Source organism: Mycetomoellerius zeteki, unplaced genomic scaffold (assembly GCF_001594055.1).
Source record: "Mycetomoellerius zeteki isolate Tzet28-1 unplaced genomic scaffold, Tzet1.0 scaffold94, whole genome shotgun sequence".
Classification (NCBI taxonomy): domain Eukaryota; kingdom Metazoa; phylum Arthropoda; class Insecta; order Hymenoptera; family Formicidae; genus Mycetomoellerius; species Mycetomoellerius zeteki.
Genome location: NW_017257979.1, coordinates 229,761 through 240,310, shown reverse-complemented (window position 1 = coordinate 240,310; position 10,550 = coordinate 229,761). Strand labels below are relative to the sequence as shown.

The window sequence follows — 10,550 nt, the reverse complement described above, 5'->3', positions numbered from 1 at the left end:
AGTGTATATTTTACGCAAAAATTCGAGTTGCGCAAAAAAGACACCTTTAATTCATACATTATATTCCGAACATTTCTATATTAATACTTTGTATTATATGTTTGGACTGAATTGTTAAGAACATTTTGCAGTTGTATAAAAATATATTTTGATATCTCGAGATTGCCAGCCTGAGCCGAGCGATTATATCTCGGATGACGTGGTTCACGGCTCCCGAAGATTAATCATCGAGACTGCGATTTTCAAAACTTCGTGAGTTAGTTTGCTACACGCCGTGTATTAAATTTTCGAAATTGGATCCCTCGGGGTGGGGAAAAAAGAAGAAACTATCTCCTGCGCGAGAGACGGGTAGTATCACGTACGCAATGTTATTCTTTCTCGTCGAGGCGGAAATTCACTCCAACATACCTGCAACGTGTATAGAACGAAAATTTTGTTTTTCATCGCGGTAGAAGCCCAATTTCGGGTCGGTTTGAGAAAAGGTGGAATGTTCCAATATAACGCCGATAACGGAATAAAAACCAATCTGAGCCGCGAGATAATTTTTCTAGTAACGCTCATTAATTTCAACGTAACGAGGAGGACGTCTGCGAAGCAAAAGTCACAGTGTAAAAATGCTTCCTCTCTCGTCGGGATAACGATGCACACAAATCTCCCCACAGATACAATGCACTCGTCGTTGAAAAAAAATCATCAATGAAACGTGAAACCTGTGGAAGAATCTCTTGCTCGCGTACCAACGAAAAGGATTGCACCAGCTCGCTATTCACGCTCTCGCGTTGTCCTCGCTTTTTTTTGCAAAAGTATGTCAAATAGGCAGACGGCGCGTCACAGAAGCTCTCGTTTTTTCAAAACGCTTTTCACAGCGCGATCGCGGCTGTCGCGCGCCGTTTGCCTCCGGGCAGGCGACAGAGGGAAGATCACGCGAGGCACGAGGGACGACAAGGTGCAGGACAGGGACGACAGAGGCGATCCGCAGTTGCCCGCTACCCTTCAGGACACATAATGCACCGCGGGCAGCCCAAGGGAAATTTAGCGGACGCCGTGAAAACCGTTGTTTTGTACGCTTATACGTTTTGTTACGGCGGCGGTGGCGGCGGCGTATACGCGAGACCGGATCCTACCGTACGTATACATAGATACGTATGGTATAGGACAGGCGGGGATGGGTAGGTGGAAGTAAAAAGCATTCCCGCGCTTTCCCGGCGCCGGGTAACACCGTTAACGTTAACTCTATGAGCTACGGGGAAGCAAGAAAAATGGAGGAGCACGCGGTAAAGATGTCTGTGAGGCCGCGGATCCACCCCGCGTGTCTGAGTATAAATGTATAATGCGCGAAAAAAAAGTAGCTCGCTCGCGCGCGCTGCGGAGTGGTGCCACTTCGGTTGCCTGCAAATTTAATTAGCGTCTCTGTCTGCTGGATGCATTGACCCCGACGCAATGGGGTTACTCTCACCGGTAATCATTCGGAGGAGACGGGGTTTATATGCGCCTGCGTATATTTTGCGACGCCCCGCGAGATCGGTTTACAGAAAATTTTGGATCCACATAATTTAATCAAGAAAATCAACGCGCTTTCTCTCTCTCTCTCTCTCTCTCTCTCTCTCTCTCTCTCGACATATAAAATCCTATTGCGACGAATATCCTCCCTCGGTGTGTGTACTTTATATCGCGAATACGCCAAAGGGATTGGCGTCTATCGGCGCGCGCCGGCTTAAAATCCACACAGTAAAATTTCAATGCACTTTTTCTGCACGTCGGGTACTGCTCCGGACATGAAACTAGGAAGAATCCCATATAGTGTGACTACAGGTAGTTCCAATTCTGTATGTTGGCGTTGGTGTGAGCTATGCGATTTATTTGTAGTTGGGCTGGCTGGAACGTTTCGATTTACATTTGTAAAGGATTTATATCTAACCAACGTGTTCCATAACCTTTTTATTTTGGAGATATATCATGAAATTATTATTTTATTACTAATGACATACACGTATCCATTTTGATGTTATTATTGAGTAACAATTATATTACATTTCTTTTATATATAATATTATTTTTATTTCTTATACACTAATATCAAGATTTTTATAAATAAAAGTTTTGATTGCATTATTAATTTTATTATATTTTCATGAATTAATTAAAATTGTTTTCTTTCACAATTTACTTTATTAACGTAAATTATATTCCCGTATATAATATATTATTGTATTTTAGTATATTAATTTATTAATATATATGAATATTTCTAAAAAACCTGAAAAATTCGAAAATTACCAAATCGAGATGAAGAGCATTAAAATTAATGCGCATCAAGTGACCCGAAATTTTTTAATAAAATTTAATTAACTATTATCACTGTAATCAGTGATGTGCAAAAGATACATTATTATAATGAAAATACATAACAGAGTGAACGAAATAATTACAAAATGTACGCCTCCTTTTCTCTTAAAATTGCAAATATAATTGATTAAATATTAATATTCAAAGCGCCAATACGCTGTCTTCTAATAACGTTCGTCAATCTCGCGTTTAAATTCAGACATATCACCTGAATCGTAGGATATTCGAATAAAACGGTAAAATTTATACCAGGCCTTTCCATTTGTTCATCCGTATAAACTCGTTTCTCCGTTCTGCGAGACTGAAGCGACCAGCTCTTGGACGGTAAATTAGGGACTGCATAATATATTCCCTCCCGTGACGGTGGCACAGAGTGAAAATTCTGCTTAAAAATTCAAAACTTAGAACGAGAGACCTAATATGCGCGCCGTGCGAACTATCGCTCATGGGGCGGAAAATGTAAGGAAGAGAAATGACTCTTGTGACAGAAACTCAGAAATTGGACGTGGTAAGATAAAGGTTTCGCCAAGTTTGATAATGGAATGCCCGCCACTTTTGTTACGAATATCGCATTGTTCTGTGCAAATGAGGGAGGAGCCGTAACATTTTCAAGACTATACAACACAAATAACAAATGTTAGTTTACGCTTTTTAGATATAATAGAAATAAAGTAGTCCAGGTTCAAATTCTGGCTGAAGTGATATTTTTCGCAATAAATTATTTTAATTCTTAGAAAATAATAAGAGATTCATCATACAAGTATGTTATATCACTTAATTAACAGGAATAGAATGTCTTAAAGGTGAAAGAAAATCGAGTTTCAGCGAATATTTTAAATAAAAATATTAATTTCTCCTAGTAAAGTTATTATTTAACAAATTATTTGTGATGCTATTTTTGTGTGTGTGATATTATTTTCAATACAATATCCACACAGTACGAATATCATACAGCAGTGTTTTACAAAATCAACAACCCTTGCGCGAATAAAAAAAAGTGAATTAGTGATAGATGATTGCATTCGCTGCTGCTTATTTTATTCACTCTCTTTGTCTCGCATTCTAGTGAAACTTCGAACTAAATTTGATGAATCACAGAACATTCAGGGATTTCGGCGAATCGCTTTGTTTGACGTTCAATTCGAAAACTGAGAGTCGAGGAATTTGAAAAAATTCAACGATCGTCGATAGACAGAGAGGAAGGGAGGGGGAGGAGGGGGGAGAGAGAGAGAGAGAGAGAGCGCAAACGTACGTACTGCGTTTTCTACGGTCGACAGACTGGAAAGGAAATCCATTCGCTATTCGCTCAGTTTTAATACGCTCGGACAACCGGCATATATACATCCGTTTCCGTTTTCCGGCGCGCCGGCCGGCCGTTGTCCTCTCTTGCATCCTTTTCCGTCGCCCGTCGCATCTCCTCCGCAAATATTCTCGCCAATCCTTCAATACCTGACCCAGAGACCAAATGCCCAGAACGCTGTCCAGTGGAAACGGCGATTCCTGGAGCGCGAAATTGTGACGTGACCTTTCTCCCATTGCATAACGCCGATACCTTCGCCTGAATTCGTTTTTTTCTCATTTCATCTTAGAAGTATTCAATCGTCGATTTTGAAGAGAGAGGCAAAATGTTACCACGCCGATTTGAGACCTGACGTATGAATCGCTGAATTATCAGCGACACTTGCTAGTATTACTTTCGTATCACGAAAAAAAATTTGTTCCATCTTGAATCAATTGAAATTAACAATTACATTGAACGACTGTTATGTCCGCGGTATTCAACTTTATCCAAATATCAGATACAAAATAGCCATAGCAATTTTATGCAGAGTCGATAATAGTGATATATTAATTATAAGAATCATTGTATACTTTAATCGTGAAGAGTACTAAATAGATTATTAAAACCTTTTTAATTATTAATTTCTTTAATTAAATCAGTTTTCTTTAAAATTCTGGGTTACATACTTTCGCAGTACGTCGAATAATACGAGGGCATTAACTTGAAAGAATAATTTAGAAAATTATCAGAGTTGAAAGCAAATGTAGTGTACGTTGTGTGTATGGTAACGATAATAACGATAATACGCGACCGTTTCTTGGTAAAGGACGGGTTCTCTATGAAACGCCATCACCTTTCGTGTCGCATCTGCGCCGGTCAACTCTGTTATTTGTAAGTAAAATGGATTTCCTACGTCACGGAAATGACCACTCAAAGTTATCGGTAATTCAATATAAAGGTAGATAGTAATAACGCGGATCTTATGGAACATGAAGCTGGTTGTGTCACGATGATGCGATTTCTCGTATCAAATTAGCCATTGCTCGTATCGGTGGAAGAAAACAATTTCTTTTTGTCCTCGCTCGCGTTTGCACTTTGACAAGTTATAAATAAACGTAAAATTTATCTTTTTTCCTTGTATGCGTAAACATGATAGTCGCGTGTATTAAATTCTTAATTAATATTATCGAGGCAACATAAAAAAAATATAAAATTGTCAAGAAGAAATGTTTACGAAATGTACTTGTTTTATGTAAGGCATCGGTGGAAAATTTTGCTTGTTATTTAAACGAAATTAAATTTTAATGATTCAATAAAATTTATATCTCCTATTTACAATTTACATTGTATTATATAAATAACTAGCCATTAGTTCTTTATGAATTAAAATATAACAAAGAAAAATTAGAAAAACGCACTAATAAATGCATTAAAATATGTGTTTATAAAAGTGATTGTTTTGAACAGTACTGCTGTCAGTGAATTGAAAGTGCTAGTTCGTAAAATTTATCGGTCGTAGAATCGGCAAAAGACACAGGTAACAAGTACTGATCAATATTTCGTGTTTTAGGGCCGCCATTATCTGCAAGAGCGGTCCTCGGTGGAACGGCCGAGCTGCCATGCGATATTCGTCCACCTCATCACAACGATTCCGCTATCTTAGTCGTCTGGTACAAAAGCGATGTTATTCCAATCTACAGGTAAGTTCTTAACCCTTGCTTTTTATAGTCCTCAGGTAAACCCCTGGGAATTAACGTACATTGCATGCGAGAAGTCGTCAAAAAGATACATATAATAAGATCATGTTTTTTATATATCTGATATTTTCTAATCTGCGATAACATATAAGTTTGTACTATCGCTAAAAACTTTCAGCTATTAATATCGCCTTAAAGGATTCTTCTGAGAAAATTTTCAAAACTTTGCTCATTAATAATATAATAGAGCGCTTTTAAAATAATATATTTATAAGATTTTTTCAAGACAAGAAAATATTGTCTCAGTTTAGAATCTTTTAAATTTTAAAATAACAATAATCTCTAATGATTTAGCTGTAATATTCCGAGACTAATTGAAAGTTATATCGAAATTCCGCATATTTTTAAAATGTACGCTGTATTCAATTTAATATTTTTAGTTACATTTTCGAGACTTTGTTTATTAAATATAACTTTTAGGATAATACATTAACAAGATTTTATTAAAATAAGAAAATGTACTCCCAGATCGTCGTCTTTTAACATAACATTAATCTTCTTAATGATTTAGCTATATTCGAAGATTAATTGAAGGATATCGAAATTAAATTCAGCACGTTTCAAAATGTAGACAGTATCTGCATTTAATATTGTATTTTTAGTTACATACCTCGTTGAATTTTATTTGAATAATACATGTTTGAGAATCAATAAGAGAGAGAGTGAGAGAAAGAGAGAGAGAGAGAGAGAGAGAGAGAGAGAGAGAGAGAGAGAGAGAGAGAGAGAGTATATGTTGAAAGAGAACAGAGAGAAGGATCAAATGTTTTATTCAGTAGTATAATGATTAATTATTTCTTTCCATCGACTCATTCGTCTACTTTAATCATTTATCTTTTTCCCTCCCGCGTTGGGGTTAGATTACCATTACAGCAGAAAACATCTTATAAAAAGCCAGTATTCTAAATATACGACATTTTTAATAAGGGCATAACGTTACGAAATTGTCATAACGAGCTAGGTATGTCATTGAAAGTCGTGTTTTATTGCGTTACAGATAATTATTTCTTCTTGCCAGCTTATTCGCCTACCTTTACACTTATCTCCTCGTTCTGTATCGGAGTTAACTTACCATTGCGGTACGTTCGTATAAAAAGCGGGCACCCTGGATATACAACGTGACCTGCGCTCGTTAAATGTCACGATAAGGGTGACGATAGGAAGAAGTCCCGAGCGAGGTTGGTCTACGTAAGCGATATTCACGCGTGCGACCACTATACTCGCGTGTAGTAGAGTCGGGGTCGGTCTGCTTTCGTGCGCGGACTAGACGTCGATTTTTCGATAGCAGCACCCGATACCGGTGGTCAGCCAGCCGCTTTGCGAAAATGTGAGCTCGCCCGAGCACGAATCCGGCGTAGCAAAAAAAATATACAAACTAGGGGTGGCTAAGGGTGACTTTCATATTTACGGCCCCTGTACAAACATTCCACCGGTCGAATAATCATTGTGGATGATGTATATTGTACGGGAGTGTATTCGAATCGACTAATGAAATTTAAATTGTTGACCTGCTTTTATCAAACAACATTATAGAATACTGTAGTTCATACGTATATATATCGTTCTCTTATTTCAATGACACTTTAGTGACATAACAAAAAAATGTGATTTTTAAGTTATTATCACTAAATAAATTAAGTAAATATTATCTACCCTTTTTTCCCTACTATATATGTATATCGATACATATTAAGATTTATTAATTTTTTAATTATACTTTTATAAAAAAAAATAAAATATATTTTCTTCAACTGTTTATTTTTTTATTACATCCTTCTGTGGGGTTTGTAAAAATAATTAACTTTAATATCCGAAAAGCCATCATCCTGATAGCAAAGTAAATTCCTCGCAATCGCATGAAAATGCAATTAAACGCAGTTCCACGAAATATAATCAAGCATCTCAAACATCAACTCCGCCGGCATCGGTGTAATTAACTCTACGTTAGCATAAAACAAATAGTAACTGAGTTACGAATCGGTTATACTGGGACTTCCTAAACTTTCCCTTAGTCGATTACGAAAGCTTCAAACCTAAATGTCTCCTACGTCTTTGATATAATATAAATCAAATTTAAACATAAATATATGAGTGGTACATATAAAGCGAATATTAGAAAAGGCGCACTGCCTCCCCAAGACAACTCTCGAACAGTGGTTTGAGGGTCATTTTGTTATACGAAAATGTTGCAAATATTATTCTTCGATCGCTCGAGGAAAAGCACTCGCGCGTAAGCCGGGCTACCAAAAGATCGCTCGTTGGTACATTGAAGTTAGATCGAATTATCAGATCACGAGTCACAATTCACAATGTGGAATTGAAAGTCCGAATGAAAAAACGATAGACCGTTTGTTTCGTTTTCCTCGATACGTCAACCGCAATCAAATTGGCAAGCATGCTTACTTTCGTCAGATAGATTTCTCTATTCGTCTATTTCATCGTCAGCACGCAATTTGCTGTCTGTCGCTCATGCAAATTTGCAGACAAGACGAACCTGCACCCCAATTTCAGATCTATTCATTTTTACGCGACGCTTTCTTACACTTTTTTTTATTTTTATATAAAAATAAAAAAGTATATATTCTACACATTTTAAAATCGCATATACCAAAAGCTTCGAAGATGAAAATCTTTATTTTTCTTTGTCTAAAAATTTAATTAAATTGAACGGATAAGCTCTTTATAAAATTAAAATGTCTCATCTTCCTCAAGCACTTGTACATTTTAAAGTGCAAATCTAAAATTTGGAACGCAAAATATTGCTGCATATTTAAATTTCAAAATAACAAGATATGAATAAAGATAGTTCTTAGAAAGAAATATATTTTTAAATAGAAGGGACTTGTAACTTTATTACTAATCCAATAAAAGTAAAATGCCTATATAAGCCTCTTTCATTGTTAGTGCGTAAATGACATATTTATAAGGTGGTAAGATATAATTCGCAAACAACTAGAATGTATCTACTAAATAAAGTCAACTACAGACGTTGTTTCTCGATTTTGGATTTGAGTTTCATTCATTATGATAAATAATTGATGAGAATTCAAATTCAGAAAAATCTGCAATTTCATTTGATAAGGATATTCTAACTGTTTGTTATATAATTATATCTTAACATAATCTCCGAATTATATCTTAACAGCTTATGAATTCTAATCTACGCACTAACAACTGCAGAGGCTCACATAATCATTTCATTTATTACACTAGATTTATTCTTAGAGAGACTCACGAATATTATTAATTTGATTTATTTTAATCTGTTACTAATAATACGAAAATGGAACTTATCAAGTTGTGCGCGCGTGTGTGTGTGTGTGTGTGTATGAACACGAATTTTTGAATGAAATCTCTGATAGAGATAATAGGATAAAGACCTTTACTTGTGAAGTTTAAGCTCCGCTTGTGACGGAAACCACACGAGAGATACTGTAAATACTAGGTTCCGCGTATACATTCGCAGATTAGTTGGTAGGTAGGACATATACATACAAATTAGATCTTGAGACTCTACTGTTTACAACGCCAAGAGTGGCCTCTGCCCAGGTAACTGTTTTCAAACCAACAATTAGAGTCCATAGTTGCAGTTAGGTTCAATGTCGCTTCGTCACACGACAGAGTTTTGTGCTTTCTATTTGTTGTGACTAAGTCTAAACTAAAAGGGGTCACGGGACACCGTGTCAAGCCAAGGTACGATCGTGTGCCGAGTGTTGCGTCGTTAAGCGGTCATTCTTGAGGCCTCTTATCAATTTGAAAGACGCTACTGATCTTAATCAAATTAATCGCGTTTCGAAGCGTCAACACCGATCCCGTCACTCTTTTCATTACGGTAATGCGAACGTCGCTATCAACTAATGGAAAACGCGCCTGGGGCAGCCGTTGGGAAATTACAATGCGCATAAAGCGTAAGTAAACATCGATGTACTTCCGCCATTAACTCCGGCGACAATCGTAAACCGTTCATATCCGTCTACAGTCACCGCGGCTGTGCTGACGTTCTTGATGAATTCTATCGTACGAGCCACTTGCCTCGAGTACACCATCTCTTGCGGAATTGCTCTGCTAAAGCGCAGTCATGAGATAATGGAGTCGCATGCTACGAAGCTCAACAGGAAAGAGCGAGAAAGCACGAGAGAGGAGAGAGCTGTATAAAAGATAGGAAGCGGAAAGGCGCGCAGGACGTCCCGCAAGATAATGGTGTATCGCGTCGTTGCGCGGTGACGCGATTTAAGGGAAGCCGCTTTGTCAAACGCCCGCGCTGGTCATTTTTCACGGTCACGGTATGTACGTTATTCGTCACGTAACCGATTTTCTCTCTAACAGCTTTCACCCGGCATTGAAAACGTCACGAGGATCCGCCTCGTAAATCACGTTAGATTGTAAAATTGACGCAAGTCGATAAATATATATCCGGACGATGACATTGTATGTCTCCGTATGTCGTATCGATCGCACGTCCGAAGGGAAGGAGCCCGCGCACGCTTTGTAGAAAGAGACGCGAATCGTTATATCTGTCGTGCATTTAATCGAACGTAAACACCATTGAAAATGTTATGCTAATCTCCCGTTGACGTCGAACGTCACTCGAACTGTTTGAAAAATAAAGATTGAAATAGTATTCGGCCTATATTCTCCGAAGCTGACTGTGGGGTGGGTCTATTGGATCTACTCGATTACAAATCTTTTTGTCAAAATTGACGAATAATTCAATTTTCTTGATATTACATCTGCAAATTTCAACTATTCTTGCTACCGTTCTACTTATGTAGATTAACTTTAATCTCGGTTTAACTTACTTTCTAGTTTCTTCTAGTTTTAAGAATTACAAAAAAATAAAGAGTAAATTAAACAGAGGTTAAAGTTAATCTATAATGGTAGAAATAAGACTTATCAAATAAACTTAGTATTCCTTAGTATTTACATTCTTTTTTATACGAGTCATGTCAATTAATTACGCGTCACAAAGATCTCTACTCTGCAACTGTTTGTATTTTAAATCTCTGACACTCAACTATATTTATTATAACTAAATTTAATGTTGACCTATTTGAACAAATCATATTTGATGAAATTTTTTTATGTAACCGATTTTATCGTTTTAATACTGTACGTTTGCGACTTTTAAGTAAATGATTTTGCACTTTATTTCTTATTCTGTATGACAG

General features: G+C 36.9%; 1 protein-coding gene across 1 annotated transcript in view; it reads left to right on the top strand.

Moving 5' to 3' along the window:
* The first annotated feature begins 2,766 nt into the window (after nucleotides 1-2,766).
* LOC108730581 (synaptogenesis protein syg-2) overlaps nucleotides 2,767-10,550 on the top strand; it is a 95,229-nt gene continuing 87,445 nt past the window's right edge. Inside the window, exons 1-2 of the mRNA XM_018460357.1 lie at nucleotides 2,767-2,854; nucleotides 5,199-5,328. Coding sequence (XP_018315859.1) covers nucleotides 2,767-2,854; nucleotides 5,199-5,328 — 218 coding nt within the window. The remainder of the gene's footprint in view (nucleotides 2,855-5,198; nucleotides 5,329-10,550) is intronic.